This window comes from Oncorhynchus clarkii, chromosome 1 (assembly GCF_045791955.1).
Source record: "Oncorhynchus clarkii lewisi isolate Uvic-CL-2024 chromosome 1, UVic_Ocla_1.0, whole genome shotgun sequence".
Lineage (NCBI taxonomy): Eukaryota > Metazoa > Chordata > Actinopteri > Salmoniformes > Salmonidae > Oncorhynchus > Oncorhynchus clarkii.
Genome location: NC_092147.1, coordinates 21,514,669 through 21,532,194, shown reverse-complemented (window position 1 = coordinate 21,532,194; position 17,526 = coordinate 21,514,669). Strand labels below are relative to the sequence as shown.

Genomic DNA, 17,526 nt, shown 5'->3' with positions numbered 1-17,526 from the left:
ACAGCTTACAGGGTAAGGAGACCAATGTGTCACTTTGTAATTTGGGTGAACTTTCCCTTAAAGAACAACACCAGGAACATAAAATATAAAATCGAGGATCAGGTCACCCCTGTCCATGTAATCTTATTCATGGTGTCATGAACTTGATAGATATGCTGCTCCTTACATAAAGTCAGGAGAAACCATAGAATCCTGACCATGGAAACAGAGACCATTTGTATGTACCAGGTTGACACAGATTCATGCCTGCAAACCGCCTGCAGTTTCCCTCAGATGTAGCCAACGTAGGCAGCAGGTACCAAGGGAGTGACCGTCCGTAGCCTAGATAGGGAGTTTTGCTTGCTCTCTGGGGTTTTAGGCTCGGTTTCTGGATAAGCACTTTGTGACAACTGCTGATGTAAAAAGGGCTTTATAAATACTTTTGATTGCAATAGATTTGTTATATGTTAGGAGGAGTCATCCCCTTAGACATGCAGAGAAAGATCAAACCTCATGGATGCAATTGTATATGATGCAGGCTGAAATCATCACATCATCTCATAACGTGATTTAATAATGAGAGGGCAGAACAAATAGTGTATATTATGAATACACCAGCATATCAGAATCACTGCTCACCCACTGGACACGCCCTGGTTGAATCAACATTGTTTCCACGTCATTTCAAGGAAATTACATTGAATCAACGTGGAATAGACGTTGAATTGACGTCTGTGCCCAGTGGGCAGGGCATAACCTGGTGAGTCAGCTATTATAGCATTATAGTGTTATAATGTTATAGACCCCAAACAAAATGTAGCTTTTGCCACAGAGTCTATTTATGGAATAAGGGTGTGGTATATGGCCAATATACCATGGCTAAGGGCTGTTCTTAGGCACGACGCAACACGGAGTAGCACGGCTGTCAGCCAATCAGCATTCGGGGCTTGAACCACCCAGTTTATAATGGTATAATTCTCTGGCATCTGGAGTGGAAGTTGTGACTCGTGCCTATCCTGTGCCAGAATGTCTCGCTCGGGATGTCTATACCTGGTGTAGTCGTGGTGGTGCTCAGTGTCAGGAAACAGAGACTGTCCTCTCTGGTGAGACTACACTGGGAGGGAGGCTGGCACAAACTCAGCTCACAGACAATAAAATGGTGGCGCAAGGAAAGCAAGGAAATCACTGTACTGTGGTGGTAATCAGCTCCAGGTCGGTTCTAGTAAACTACCTACACACCACTCACTTTCTGGTGTAGAAATACTGGAGTTTACTTGATCTGTTTGTTTGTGTCAGATTCATCCAATGTTCATGTGTTAAATATTACATTTTTTCTGAAGAGGAAAAAATATAGAATGAGTGTACAAAACATTAGGAACACCTTCCTAATATTGAGTTGCACCTCCTTTTGCCCTCAGAACAGCCTCAATTCGTCAGGGCATGGATTCTACAAGGTGTCAAAAGTATTCCACAGGGATGCTGGCCCATCTTGACTCCATTGCTTCCCACAGTTGTATCAAGTTGGCTGGATGTCCTTTGGGTAGTGGACCATTTTTGATACACACAGAAACTGTTGAGTGTGAAAAACCCAACAGCGTTGCAGTTCTTGACACACTCAAACCGGTACGCCTAACACCTACAACCACTGAAACATTTTGTCTTGCCCATTCACCCTCTGAATGGCACACATGCACAATCCATGTCTCAATTGTCTCAAGGCTTAACAAGTGACATCAATAAGGATCATAGCTTTCACCTGGTCAGTCTGTCATTGAAAGTGTTCCAAATGTTTTGTACACGCAGTGTATGAGCAGTCTGTATGTAGCCTAGGGAGTGTCTGCCTCAATCACTTAAATTCATCAGAGGAAACTATATCAATACATAAACCTCATATTCACTCTGGCATTCTGCCTCTGGAAAATGTAGATGAGCATAAAGAAAAATATATATGTAGATGGATATTCCAATATGATTTAAGGGAGCTCCTTATTGCCCTTTCCATTGTCTATAAAATACACAAGCACTTTTCCTGAATTGTAGTCATTACTGAAGCAGAAACAGACAGCCAATACCACAATACACAGTAATCATCATCAAGTAATGGCCCTTCATTTACCAAGCTCACTTCAGACATCCACCATGATATCCTTCACCATAGAATGGCCTTTTCACTCAATTTCTGGAAGGAGGCTTAGTGTGCATGAAATGGTGTCTGTGTAAAGAAACTGTTGTTTCTCATGTCATGCTCCACTCAAAATAATGTGCTTTAGATGTTTTCATAGCAAATGGTAGAGAGATCCGTTTGATATATATCCTTTAAACTAAATACCACAGCACTGGATGGGCTCAGCTGATTATCACATAACCTTTATTTGCAATTTATTACACGGTCTGAGTAACATCTTGAAAGAGCACTTGATCGCACCACAAAATATGATTTCCCTACCAACACATTCAAAAGGCTATAGATTCTAAATCATCCACTCCATGCTGTCACTTCACACTGTCGATAAAGCCTACCTCTCCTGATACCTGCTGGTGATTTGGCAGGAAAAACTGCAAACTATCATATAAAACTGAAATATTTAGTGAACTATAAACGCAAATGTTCTTAGACACACTCTAGTAACCTCAGCTCTATAATAGCGTAGAAGATTTTGTTATAGTGTCTATATGCCTCAAAGCAATCTCCATTCAGGGGTCAATTCCTGGGCAGTTGAAAGCACATATTATATTGGACTGGCGCAAGTAACACAGTATAATATTCCACTCTGTGCTTTAATAATCACCTACTACTCTGCATTTTGTTGATATTTCTAATGTTGCTGCTTCCCACATAAAGTCAAATATTGTTCAGACATTGGTGAGAAGGAATTGCTGTTTGAAAGGCACATCTCTAGGCGACCTGCAAAGTGTTCTACCTTGCTCAAGGATGATTCGATTCCCATAGACAGCCTCCTGTGTCAAGCTTCCTGTGTCACTTTATGACACTACTGTTATTGACAGTCTATTGCTTATTCAATGAGTTGTTCAAATCTTTGATTCCCTGCTGCTGGTTCCCTCCAGAGGTCTGTGCCCTCTCCCTGGTGTTAGAGTGCCTTCCGTTCATCATGTCATCACAAGAGAACAGAATAATTCATTCAAGCGTAATGCAGCTGTGTAGTAAGATTCCTGCAAGCCTGAAATTTAAGCTGTCTTTACATGGTGCTCCCATGCATAATATAAATGAAATAGACTAAAACATATTATTTTAAACCACATTTAAACCAAAACAAGAAAGGGCCGTTATCTACAGCAGTGTTTCCCCCAACAGCACACATTGTTGTTGTAGCCCCAGTCAAGCACACTTGATTCAACTTGTCAACTAATCATCAAGTCCTCAATGAGTTGAATCAGGTGTTTTGTCCGCGGCTACAACAAAAATGTGTGCTGTTGATGTTACTGGAGGACCGGAGTTGGGAAACGCTGACTGCTTGACTCGTACACACCTCAAACTCAACCCTGGACATCGAAGCCAGTTCCGTTAAATGTTTTCAGGGACTGATTTAGACCTGGGACACCAGGTGTGTGCAATTAATAATCAGGTAGAACAGCAGGCTCCGAACCTCATAGGGTAAGAGTTAAGTAACCCTGTCCTACACGGTTCTCACATGCCATACATTTGTGTTTGATCAAATGTTTTACTGGCCTGTCCTGCAGTCTTTATCCGACAGTGAATTCAACCATTTACACCTCATTGTATTGTACTCTGCTACCAGTACTTTTCGAACAGAGCATGGGTTAGCTACTGACCTTTTTCCCTCTCTCTGTCCAATACCTGTTCTGTCTCAGAAAGGAACCGCTCATCTCTCTGGGATCTCAGAATACAGGGTATCAGGTAGAGTTGGCAACCGTGCTGAAAGTGATTCCCTCCCTGAGCCTAGTCCATATGGGCATCGTGACCTTCACTTGTCTTAGTCAACAAACAAGGAAGTGGCACTAGAGTAGGTTCAGCAGTATAGAGGCAGGGCCAAGGCTTTCAGTATGCATTTTCACACTTTATGAAGAGAAATAGAAGAAGGAAAATATATATCCTACATCAGTGTTATTCAAATCCAGGTCTCAAGCTGCTGCTGGTTTTCTTTTCTACATCACAGATAATTGATAGATATTCAGTTTTGTACTCCACAGTATATTCGATTGGTTAGAGAGCCCACTCACCTGGGGTCTGAAACAGTCCCTTATTAAGAGCCTAGATGGGCAGGAGGAAAACCAGCAATGCTGCAGAACTTCAAGGCCCATATCCCATGTGCTTTATGGTCTTGCCACTGCAATATTAAACAAAATACACTACACGACCAAAAGTATGTGGAAAAAGCTCTCTAATTCATAGACAGAGGTTTGGATGCAAGGACTGACCATCCATGAGATCAAAATTATAGTTTTAACTATGCTTTGAGGCTATACAGTGTTTGTTTACATTTACATTGGTTTACTCCAAGGTTTGTAAACAATCTTATTTTGGGTTCTGATGGGTACAACAGTTAAATTAACTCATGAGGCATTTAAGAATAAATGGGTATATACAGTGCCTTGCGAAAGTATTCGGCCCCCTTGAACTTTGCGACCTTTTGCCACATTTCAGGCTTCAAACATAAAGATATAAAACTGTATTTTTTTGTGAAGAATCAACAACAAGTGGGACACAATCATGAAGTGGAACGACATTTATTGAATATTTCAAACTTTTTTAACAAATCAAAAACTGAAAAATTGGGCGTGCAAAATTATTCAGCCCCTTTACTTTCAGTGCAGCAAACTCTCTCCAGAGGTTCAGTGAGGATCTCTGAATGATCCAATGTTGACCTAAATGACTAATGATGATAAATACAATCCACCTGTGTGTAATCAAGTCTCCGTATAAATGCACCTGCACTGTGATAGTCTCAGAGGTCCGTCAAAAGCGCAGAGAGCATCATGAAGAACAAGGAACACACCAGGCAGGTCCGAGATACTGTTGTGAAGAAGTTTAAAGCCGGATTTGGATACAAAAAGATTTCCCAAGCTTTAAACATCCCAAGGAGCACTGTGCAAGCGATAATATTGAAATGGAAGGAGTATCAGACCACTGCAAATCTACCAAGACCTGGCCGTCCCTCTAAACTTTCAGCTCATACAAGGAGAAGACTGATCAGAGATGCAGCCAAGAGGCCCATGATCACTCTGGATGAACTGCAGAGATCTACAGCTGAGGTGGGAGACTCTGTCCATAGGACAACAATCAGTCGTATATTGCACAAATCTGGCCTTTATGGAAGAGTGGCAAGAAGAAAGCCATTTCTTAAAGATATCCATAAAAAGTGTCGTTTAAAGTTTGCCACAAGCCACCTGGGAGACACACCAAACATGTGGAAGAAGGTGCTCTGGTCAGATGAAACCAAAATTGAACTTTTTGGCAACAATGCAAAACGTTATGTTTGGCGTAAAAGCAACACACCATATCACCCTGAACACACCATCCCCACTGTCAAACATGGTGGTGGCAGCATCATGGTTTGGGCCTGCTTTTCTTCAGCAGGGACAGGGAAGATGGTTAAAATTGATGGGAAGATGGATGGAGCCAAATACAGGACCATTCTGGAAGAAAACCTGATGGAGTCTGCTAAAGACCTGAGACTGGGACGGAGATTTGTCTTCCAACAAGACAATGATCCAAAACATAAAGCAAAATCTACAATGGAATGGTTCAAAAATAAACATCTCCAGGTGTTAGAATGGCCAAGTCAAAGTCCAGACCTGCATCCAATCGAGAATCTGTAGAAAGAACTGAAAACTGCTGTTCACAAATGCTCTCCATCCAACCTCACTGAGCTCGAGCTGTTTTACAAGGAGGAATGGGAAAAAATTTCAGTCTCTCGATGTGCAAAACTGATAGAGACATACCCCAAGCGACTTACAGCTGTAATCGCAGCAAAAGGTGGCGCTACAAAGTATTAACTTAAGGGGGCTGAATAATTTTGCACGCCCAATTTTTCAGTTTTTGATTTGTTAAAAAAGTTTGAAATATCCAATAAATGTCGTTCCACTTCATGATTGTGTCCCACTTGTTTTTGATTCTTCACAAAAAAATACAGTTTTATATCTTTATGTTTGAAGCCTGAAATGTGGCAAAAGGTCGCAAAGTTCAAGGGGGCCGAATACTTTCGCAAGGCACTGTATAATTAATTAATGAGTCCAAAAATGTATGTAGCAACTAAGGATTCCAGATTTAAAATAAACACAGATGGACAAACAATATCATTCCGACAGCTATGGAATTGGGCAGGGGGAACAGCTGCTGCAAAATGTATTATAAATAGATTTTACTCAGACAACCCTTTTCAAACTAGTGGGAACAATGCCTTGGGGAGCTCATACCTCATGGCATAAGCAGTCTTCTTTTCCTGAACCCCTATTCTATTCATGCAGTATGATTGTATCATACAGGACAACCCTCCAATCTGTCACAGGTATTGCTTTGCGCCTCTTTGCTCCTTGTTCTCATCCAATTTGCCATTCATTTCCTCTTTGTAGAGAGAAGGGCCTTGGTGCATGAGTGCTGTGTGAACTAGAGTGCTTGCATGGAGAGGTGAGAGAATGTTGCTGTATTGCTGAAGGCAGCCAGGCTGGGTGGGTGGGTGTGTGTGAAGGAGGATGGGAAGTGTTGATAAGATGTCAGAGAGGAAGACATGCACTATATATACAAAAGTGTGACTCCTTAAAATTAGTGGATTTGGCTATTTCAGCCACACCCGTTGCTGACAGGTGTATAAAATCGAGCACACAGCTATGCAATCTCCATAGACAAACCTTGGCAGTAGAATGGCCTTACTGAAGAGCTGTTATTGTGAAGTGGAAACGTCTAAGAGCAAAAACAGCTCAGCCGTGAAGTGGTAGACCACACAAGTTCACAGAATGGGACCGCCGAGTGCTGTAGCGCTTACAAATCATCTGTCCTCGGTTGCAACACTCATTACCAAGTTCCAAACTGCCTCTGGAAGCAACGTCAGGATAAGAACTGTTCGTCGGGAGCTTCATAACATGGGTTTCCATGGCCGAGCAGATACACACAAGCCTAAGATCATAATGCACAATGCGAAGCGTCTGTTGGGGTGGTGTAAAGCTCGGCGCCATTGGACTCAGTTGAAACGCATTCTCTGGAGTGACGAATCATGCTTCACCATCTGATAGTCCGACAGACGAATCTGGGTTTGGTGGGTGACAGGAGAACACTACCTGACCCAATGTATAGTGCCATCTGTAAAGTTTGGTGGAGAGGAATAATGGTCTGGGGCTGTTTGTCATGGCTCAGGCTAGTCCCCTTAGTTCCAGTGAATAGAAATATTAACACTACAGCATACAATAACATTCTAGATGATTCTGTGCTTCAAACTTTGAGGCAAAAGTTTGGGGAAGGCCCTTTCCTGTTTCAGCATAACAATGCCCCCATGCACAAAGCGAGGTCCATTCAGAAATGGTTTGTCGAGATCGTTGTGGAAGAACTTGACTGGCCTGCACAGAGCCCTTACCTCAACCCCATCAAACACATTTGGAATGAATTGGAACGGCGACTGCGAGCCAGGCCTAATCGCCCAACATCAGTGCCCGACTAATGCTCTTGTGGCTGAATGGAAGCAAGTCCCCGCAGCAATGTTCCAACATCTAGTGGAAAGCCTTCCCAGAAGAGTATAGGCTGTTATAGCAGCAAAGGGGGGACCAAATCCATATTAATTCCCATGATTTTGGAATGAGATAGTTGACGAGCAGGTGTCCACATACATTTGGTCATGTAGTGTAGATCCAGGGAATCATCATCACACACGCACAAACACACACACGCAGTTCCTGGCTTGGCCTCCTGGGACTCCTTATCCGTTTAATGAATCCAAGAAGATGCCCATGTACCTTCCGGTGTCCCTCATTACACCATGATTAAAATGGAGAAACAAATTAATCCTATTCTCATTGACTACCACTAAAAAATAGGCTATTAAATACTCAAAGGTTGGCTGATATAGAATATTTAGTGGGGTAGATTCACAAAACTTCTAAAAGATTCAAAAAGTAGAGATAATTCTCAGTGAGTCACATTTGCCTCATTCCTACCAGATGAATGATTAGACTCTGATGGGGGGGGACCAAACCAACACTTCCTCGACAGCAGCCATAGTGTCATCTCAGTGTAGTGACATGGTGGGAACAAGTGATAGAGAGGAGGGGGAAGTTGGAGTGGAGGCATCCTATCCAGAGAGCCAGTTGAGACTAGTGACAGCCAGCCAGCGTCGCCCAGGGCGAGACGAATCTCATTTGTAGCATTACCAGGCTCTTTGGTGTGTGAGAGGGCTGAAGAAAAGGCCTGCTTGTGACTGTGACAGTGTGGATTCCCTCCCTCACTGCTCTCTGGCTATAGAGATTTAAAGAGCACTGTTATGGGGTGGATTAGTGGGGGAGATTCGTTAGGGTTCCGCTGATCTCAATATCAGAATGAATGTTCAGAGGTTTAACAAGAATCTAGATTCCAATCTGCACCATATGAAACTTTAGAATAATTTACAATTATAAAACGGTTGTTTGGATCCTGGAGGCTGATTGGTTGATAGCAGGGAGTAATAGCACCACAATCCTCGCATTCTCCGGGTAATGCATGTTAACAGTTCCATTAGAATTATCAATGCGCATCCACTGTCCCACAACCCAGCCTGTTAATTTATTAACTGTACAGAGAAATTGTGAAAGTGATATATATAATTACACAATTATAAGGCTCACCAGGTATGGGGTGCCTTATTATTGTTGTCATTGTTGTGTTTAAGTGTTAGCTGAATGGTCTGAGAGGTTATTACATTATACATCTAGTCTATGACCTGAGGTAACTTATTGTTGGTAAAGACATGTATAAGTAGCAATAGGAATTCTCTAAGGAACATATTGAAATTGATCATGTTAAGGAAATATTTTATCATTCCAGTGAACAAATTAACCCCCTGAGGCATATTCATTCAATTTGAAACACTTAAGGTGTTTCAGTATTGAGTGCATTAGAACAACAGAAATCGTCTCATTATAAGCCTTTTGTGTGGTAACAAATTAGATTGAAAACGAAAGTGCAGGATAACTGTTTTATTTCTTCTGTTTTACGAGAGAAGAGCAGGCAGATATCAGGGCTGTCGCTGAGACCCAATAGATACAGTGCCTTGCGAAAGTATTCAGCCCCCTTGAACTTTGCGACCTTTTGCCACATTTCAGGCTTCAAACATAAAGATATAAAACTGTATTTTTTTGTGAAGAATCAACAACAAGTGGGACACAATCATGAAGTGGAACGACATTTATTGGATATTTCAAACTTTTTTAACAAATCAAAAACTGAAAAATTGGGCGTGCAAAATTATTCAGCCCCCTTAAGTTAATACTTTGTAGCGCCACCTTTTGCTGCGATTACAGCTGTAAGTCACTTGCGGTATGTCTCTATCAGTTTTGCACATCGAGAGACTGAAATTTTTTCCCATTCCTCCTTGCAAAACAGCTCGAGCTCAGTGAGGTTGGATGGAGAGCATTTGTGAACAGCAGTTTTCAGTTCTTTCCACAGATTCTCGATTGGATTCAGGTCTGGACTTTGACTTGGCCTTTCTAACACCTGGATATGTTTATTTTTGAACCATTCCATTGTAAATTTTGCTTTATGTTTTGGATCATTGTCTTGTTGGAAGACAAATCTCTGTCCCAGTCTCAGGTCTTTTGCAGACTCCATCAGGTTTTCTTCCAGAATGGTCCTGTATTTGGCTCCATCCATCTTCCCATCAATTTTAACCATCTTCCCTGTCCCTGCTGAAGAAAAGCAGGCCCAAACCATGATGCTGCCACCACCATGTTTGACAGTGGGGATGGTGTGTTCAGCTGTGTTGCTTTTACGCCAAACATAACGTTTTGCATTGTTGCCAAAAAGTTCAATTTTGGTTTCATCTGACCAGAGCACCTTCTTCCACATGTTTGGTGTGTCTCCCAGGTGGCTTGTGGCAAACTTTAAACGACACTTTTTATGGATATCTTTAAGAAATGGCTTTCTTCTTGCCACTCTTCCATAAAGGCCAGATTTGTGCAATATACGACTGATTGTTGTCCTATGGACAGAGTCTCCCACCTCAGCTGTAGATCTCTGCAGTTCATCCAGAGTGATCATGGGCCTCTTGGCTGCATCTCTGATCAGACTTCTCCTTGTATGAGCTGAAAGTTTAGAGGGACGGCCAGGTCTTGGTAGATTTGCAGTGGTCTGATACTCCTTCCATTTCAATATTATTGCTTGCACAGTGCTCCTTGGGATGTTTAAAGCTTGGGAAATCTTTTTGTATCCAAATCCGGCTTTAAACTTCTTCACAACAGTATCTCGGACCTGCCTGGTGTGTTCCTTGTTCTTCATGATGCTCTCTGCGCTTTTAACGGACCTCTGAGACTATCACAGTGCAGGTGCATTTATACGGAGACTTGATTACACACAGGTGGATTGTATTTATCCTCATTAGTCATTTAGGTCAACATTGGATCATTCAGAGATCATCACTGAACTTCTGGAGAGAGTTTGCTGCACTTAAAGTAAAGGGGCTGAATAATTTTGCACGCCCAATTTTTCAGTTTTTGATTTGTTAAAAAAGTTTGAAATATCCAATAAATGTCGTTCCACTTCATGATTGTGTCCCACTTGTTATTGATTCTTCACAAAAAAAATACAGTTTTATATATTTATGTTTGAAGCCTAAAATGTGGCAAAAGGTCGCAAAGTTCAAGGGGGCCGAATACTTTCGCAAGGCACTGTAGATACAGTCAATAGGCCATATGCAGTAGATCCCAATAATATACAGTATGTCTGAGTTCTAGTGTCAGCTCCCAGTCAAATCTATTCAAAATGAAGAAACATTCCCATGTTTTCTGAGTAAATCAACAGAGTATTGATTTTGTTATCAATCATAAGAAATATGGATGGCATAACTGAATAAACTTCCTCTTTCAGGTTCAGCATGAGGCATTGTGAAGAACTGAACAGTCAAAGGTAGTTATTCGAAAACAATCATTATTGTTCCAGTCCAGGTATTGTTCAAAAGATTACTTGAACAACACCCTCCTCAGATTAGCAGAACAGGAACAAGAAACAGCGACAGCATAGCACCTGGAATACCAGAACACATAAGGAGCAGAACACCGGACCAAGGTGCCCAGAATTATGCCAATCTAGTCAGAATCACCTGAAGGATCTTACTGCAACAGTGCTGACTTGGCTCTAACGTCTCAGCGATAGCATGGCTGATCCTTACCAGAACAATGTGTACCACCAAGGAGGAGGTGACCCCTACGGCACCTACGGAGAGGGAGGAGACCAGGAGGGCTACGGTTACCAGGGCGAGTCCTACCCTCAGGAGGAGGATGCAGCCAGCGATGCCACGGAGGGCCATGATGACGAGGACCAGATGTACGAGGGGGAGTACCAGGGGATCCCCCACCCTGACGAGGTGAAGGCGGCCCAGAGGGCAGCGAGGGCCAAGGCCAGGCAGGCTCAGGCAGGGGCCACGGAGCTGGAGGAGCTGGCTGAGCAGTATGAGGACATCATGGAGGACTGTGGGCATGGACGGTTCCAGTGGAGCCTGTTTATAGTGCTGGGCCTAGCCCTCATGGCTGACGGGGTGGAGTGCTTTGTGGTGGGGTTCGTGCTGCCCAGCGCAGAGAAGGACATGTGCTTTTCCAATGGAGAGAAAGGCATGCTAGGTGAGTCATGGCTAAATGCCAACACTTGTTGGAAGACATACAACCCATATTAACACTTGTCTTGTATAACGTCTTGGTCAATTCATTCTGGGAAAAAGGAATAAGAGGCTGAATTAAGATGCTGAATTAAGAGTCTGAATTGTATTGGGAAAATAATAATGTTATATCTTCAAAATGTCTTACTTAAAGTTCTGATACCAAATGAAAGAATTCATCAGAGGACACAAGTCAGTCCCTGCACGACATTCTGTGGATATCAGTGCAAACTGTGTAAAAATCAAAGCTAAGTTGTGGATTGTCTTGGGGATGGTTCCAGCCAATAGCAGCCTTGCAGTCAATACTAGCCGGCAGGTACTTACTTAAGTGCTCCGTAAATTAAAAAAGTTCTCAAATAAGCTAATGGCACAGTTGATTTCAAGATGAATCTGGATGCTTTTTATGCTCTACTTTACTTCAATATATTCCTGCTTAGTGAAGCAGGGGAAAAATTGATTATCTGTTTCTCCACGGCAAATAACACGAGTTTGGCAACCGGAGCGATCTGCGGCATGCCACCAATCACACTGATTGAGACTATGCAGTATTTTGTAGGCCCATGTCTAAGGGAAATGTGGTTCTCTCTCCGTTCCACCCTAACATAAGCAGCTAGCTATATGCAAAAGTTGCTCTCAGAGACTGCCGTAGAATATTGCAACACAAAAAGGGGCATCCAAATGTTGAAAGTTTTCTACTCAAAGGCTAGATGAAAGTTTACATATCTATAAGAACTGACAGAGATATATCAAACTAGACTTGAGAAAATGGGGTTGAGAATAGGACTTCTTTGAAGAGTTGGACACATTGTTCTAGTGCAGTGGTGGATTTGAAATTCAGAGTCAGACACCACTTTGAAACCTTTGAAACCTGTGGGTGGAAGCTGTCCAAGGAGACAAGTATCTGGAATGAGAGGGCAGTTTTTTCTCCCTCTCCACAGCCTTCCCAGCCTCAGCGGCCCAGCAGCCCATCCAGCTGTACTGGTTGATAGTACTGAGTCAGCAGGTGGCTGAGGAGATGAGATCAATAGCCACTCTACTGACCTTGTGTCTAGGATACATACTGTTTGCCTGCTGCTTCACTTCCCTTTGGCTAACTACACTCTGTCAATCACAATCACGAGCAACTTTTATTCACAGTACTGTATATTCTGTAGCCCTCAGATCTCAGACTGACTCACATAGACAAAGTAATTGCCCTTCTGGGATAATTAAAAAAAATATATTATTGAATGGAATTTAATTGAATAAATAGGGTGGAGTCAACTTTTAGGAACTCAGAGGATACAGGATAAGCTGGATCATACACTGAACAATAATATAAAAGCAACATGTAAAGTGTTGGTCCCATGTTTCATGAGCTGAAAAAAAAGATCCCAGAAATTTACCATATGCACAAAAAGCTTATTTCTATCAAATTTTGTGCACAAATTTGTTTAAATCCATGTTATTGAGCATTTCTCCTTTGCCAAGATAACCCAACTGTCAGGTGTGGCATATCAATAAGATGATTAAACAGCATGATCATTACACCTTGTGCTGGGAACAATAAAATACCACTCTAAAATGTGCAGTTTTGTCATACAGTTGTTTGACAAAACTGCACATTTTAGAGTAGTATTTTATTGTCCCCAGTACAAGGTGCACCTGTGTAATGATCATGCTGTTTAATCATATAATGTGTAATGATCAACACAATGCTACAGATGTCTCAAGTTTTGAGGGAGTGTGCAATTGGCATGCTGACTGCAGGAATGTCCACCAGAGCTGTTGCCAGAAAATGTAATGCAAATTTCTCTACCATAAGCCTCCTCCAATGGCATTTGAGAGAATTTGGCAGTATGTCCAAATCAAATCAAATTTGATTGGTCACATACATATGGTTAACAGATGTTATTGAGAGTGTAGCGAAATGCTTATGCTTCTAGATCCGCCAGTGCAGCAGTATCTAACAGGTATTATCTAACAATTCCACAACAAAACCTAATATTGAACAAATTCCACAACAAAACTTAATACACACAATCTAGTAAAGGAATGGGATAAGAATATATTGGTATAAAATATATAGATGAGCAGTGACAGAGTGGCTAAGATGCAATAGATATTAAAGAATAGATAGTGTAGGATAAAGTATACAGTATATACAGATGAGAAATGCAAGATATGTAAACATTCTTAAAGTGGCATTATTAAAGTGGCCAGGGATATCAAGGCTGTAGGTAGGCAGCTGCCTCTCTGTGCTAGTGGTGGCTGTTTAACAATCTGATGGCCTTGAAATATAGAAGCTGTTTTTCAATCTCTCTGTCCCAGTTTTGATGCACCTGGACTGACCTCCCCTTCTGGATGATAGCGGGGTGAACAGGCAGTGGCTCGGGTGGTTATTTGTCCTTGATGATCATTTTTGCCTTCCTGTGACATCGGGTGTTGTAGGTGTCCTGGAGGGCAGGCAGTTTGCACCCCGGTGAAGCGTTGTGCAGACCGCACCACCCTCTCAAGAGCCCTGCAGTTGTGGGTGGTGCAGCTGCCGTACCAGACGGTGATAAATTGTGCACATGTAAAAGTTTAGTGAGGGTTTTCAGTGACAAGCCATATTTTTTCAGCCTCCTGAAGTTGAAGAGGTTTTGTTGCGCACTGTCCATTTCAGTTTGTCGGTGATATGTACACCAAGGAACTTAAAACTTTCCACCTGAGGATCATCGGAGTGGAGATGTTGTTTCGTACCTTCACCACCTGGGTGGCGGCCCGTCAGGAAGTCCAGGACCCAGTTGCACAGGGTGGTGTCGAGACCCAGGGTCTCAAGCTTGATGATGAGTTTGGAGGGTACTATGGTGTTGAATGCTGAGCTGTAGTCAATAAACAGCAGTCTTACATAGTTATTCCTCTTGTCTAGATGGGATAGGGCAGTGTGCAGTGTGATGGTGATTGAATCGTCTGTGGACCTATTAGGGCGGTAAGCAAATTGGAGTGGTTCTAGTGTGACAGGTAGGGTGGAGGTGATATGATCCTTGACTAGTCTCTCAAAGAACTTCATGGTGACAGAAGTGAGTGCTACGGGGCGGTAGTCATTTAGCTCAGTTACCTTAGCTTTCTTGGGAACAGGAACAATGGTGGCCATCTTGAAGCATGTGGGGACAGCAGACTGGGATAGGGATTGATTGAATATGTCCGTAAACACACCAGCCAGCTGGTCTGCGCATGCTTTGAGGACACAGCTAGGGATGCCGTCTGGGCTGGCAGCCTTGCGAGGATTAACACATTTAAATGTTTTACTCACGTCGGCAACGGAGAAGGAGAGCCCTCAATCTTTGTTTGTGGGCCGCGTCGGTGGCACCTTATTGTCCTCAAAGCACGCAAAGAAGTTGTTTAATTTGTCTGGAAACAAGACGTCGATGTCCGCGACGGGGCTGGTTTTCTTTTTGTAATCCGTGATTGTCTGTAGAACCTGTTTGAACCGTTTAATTTCGACTCCACTTTGTCTCTACACTGACGCTTTGCTTGTTTGATTGCATTACGGCGGGAATAACTACACTGTTTGTATTCAGCCATGTTTCCAGTCGCCTTGCCATGATTAAATGCCGTGGTACGTGCTTTCATTTTTGTGCAAATGCTGCCATCAATCCATGGTTTCCGGTTAGAGAAGGTTTTAATAGTCACAGTGGGTACAACATCTCCTATACACTTCCTTATAAACTCGCTCACCGAGTCAGCGTATACGTCAATGTTATTGTCTGAGGCTACCCGGAACATATCCCAGTCCATGTGATTGAAGCAATCTTGAAGCGTGGAATCCGATTGGTCAGACCAGCGTTGGATAGACCTAAGCACCGAAGCTTCCTGTTTAGGTTTCTGCCTATAGGAGGGGAGCAACGAGATGGAGTCATGGTCAGATTTGCCAAAAGGAGGGCGAGCCTCACATCCGGCCTCACAACCGCAGACCATGTGTATGGAGTTGTGTAGGTAAGCGGTTTGCTGATGTCAACGTTGTGTATAGAGTGCCCCATTGTGGCGGTGGGGTTATGATATGGGCAGGCATGAGCTTCGGACAATGAACACAGTTGCACTTTATCGATGGAAGTTTGAATGCAGATGATGAGATCCTGAGGCCCTTTGTCATGACATTCATCCGCTGCCATCACCTCATGTTTCAGCATGATAATGCATGCTCCCATGTCGCAAGGATCTGTACACAATTCCTGGGAGCTGAAAATATCCTAGTTCTTCCATGGCCTGCATACTCAACATGCACGACAGGTGTTCCAGCAACATCGCACAGCCATTGAAGAGGATTGAGACAACATTCCATAGGCCACAATCAACAGCCTGATCAACTCTATGCGAAAGAGTTCAGTCGCGCTGCATGAGGCAAATGGTGGCAACACCAGATACTGACTGGTTTTCTGATCCACACCCCTACCTTTTATTAAGGTATCTGTGTCCAACAGATGCATATCTGTATTCCCAGTCATGTGAAACCGTTGAATAGGGCCTCATTTATTTATTTCAATTGACTGATTTCCTTATATGAACTGTAACTCAGTGAAATCTTTGAAACTGTTGCATGTTACGTTTACATTTATGTTCTGTATAATTATCTTGTGTAACATCTAGATTTAAAAAGAACAAGTTAGCAGCTTTTCTGTTTAAGTGTGGCATGATTACAAATTCAGTCAGGTATCCTATTAGTTATTCACTATCTCATCTTGCCCTAAATGTTGCTCTTTACGGTAATTTAATCTACAGTTTATCCAATGCCCCTCAACATTTTTCATTCCAAATGTACAGAATACACTACAGTTTACTTCAATGGTTTAGATTTTGACTTCCTAACCATAATCAATCAGCCTCAATTGGTCTACTAAAATATGAGATGCCTCTAATTCACACTTTCACTGTGATCACTGCAAACATTCTGACTCAATGGATGTAAACTGTCCAATCAGAAGGCAGAGTGGCAGCACTGTCACTGTTCTACAGGGAGAGGAGGTTGGGGGATTGATCCTCATCTCCATATGTTTATCCGTTGACAGCAGGCCCGAGTCTTCGCTCTCATACCAATCATCACCCACACCCCCCCATGGCATTGCCATCTGCAGTGACATCATGCCACCATGCTAGGCGCTGGCACTTGGCACAGGCTGCTGGTGGTAAAATGTGTTCTTTTTGGGAGATTTTTCCCCAGTGATAGGGTTAGGTTGAAAGGCTACAGGTAAACTGAGTAATGGTTTAGATGTACAAATAAAGTGCATAGAAAAGTGCTCTCATCTGCAATAGTCAAGCAGGCCGCTGGTGTACAGTACTTGAATGGGCACATTAATTATATCTACGGTTGGAAATTTACATACACTTAGGTTGGAGTCATTAACTCGTTTTCAACAACTCCACAAATTTCTCGTTTCTAATTTTGGCAAGTCGGTTAGGACATCTACTTTGTGCATGACACAAGTAATTTTTCCAACAATATTTTTCAGACAGATTATTTAATTTATAATTCACTGTATCACAATTAAAGTGGGTCAGAAGTTTACATACACTAAGTTGACTGTGCCTTTAAACAGCTAGGAAAATTCCAGAAAGCTTCTGATAGGCTAATTGACATAATTTCAGTCAATTGGAGGTGTACCTGTGGGTGTATTTCAAGGCCTACCTTCAAACGCAGTGCCTCTTTGCTTGACATCATGGGAAAATCAAAAGAAATCAGTCAAGACTTCAGAAAAAAAATTGTAGACCTCCACAAGTCTGG

General features: G+C 42.5%; 1 protein-coding gene across 2 annotated transcripts in view; it reads left to right on the top strand.

Moving 5' to 3' along the window:
• Positions 1 to 17,526, top strand: part of LOC139385385 (synaptic vesicle glycoprotein 2B-like) — a 56,104-nt gene that overhangs the window by 24,549 nt on the left and 14,029 nt on the right. For both annotated transcript variants that reach the window (XM_071130550.1, XM_071130477.1), the window contains one exon: positions 11,003 to 11,751. In XM_071130550.1, coding sequence (XP_070986651.1) covers positions 11,289 to 11,751 — 463 coding nt within the window. In that variant the 5' untranslated portion in view covers positions 11,003 to 11,288. The remainder of the gene's footprint in view (positions 1 to 11,002; positions 11,752 to 17,526) is intronic.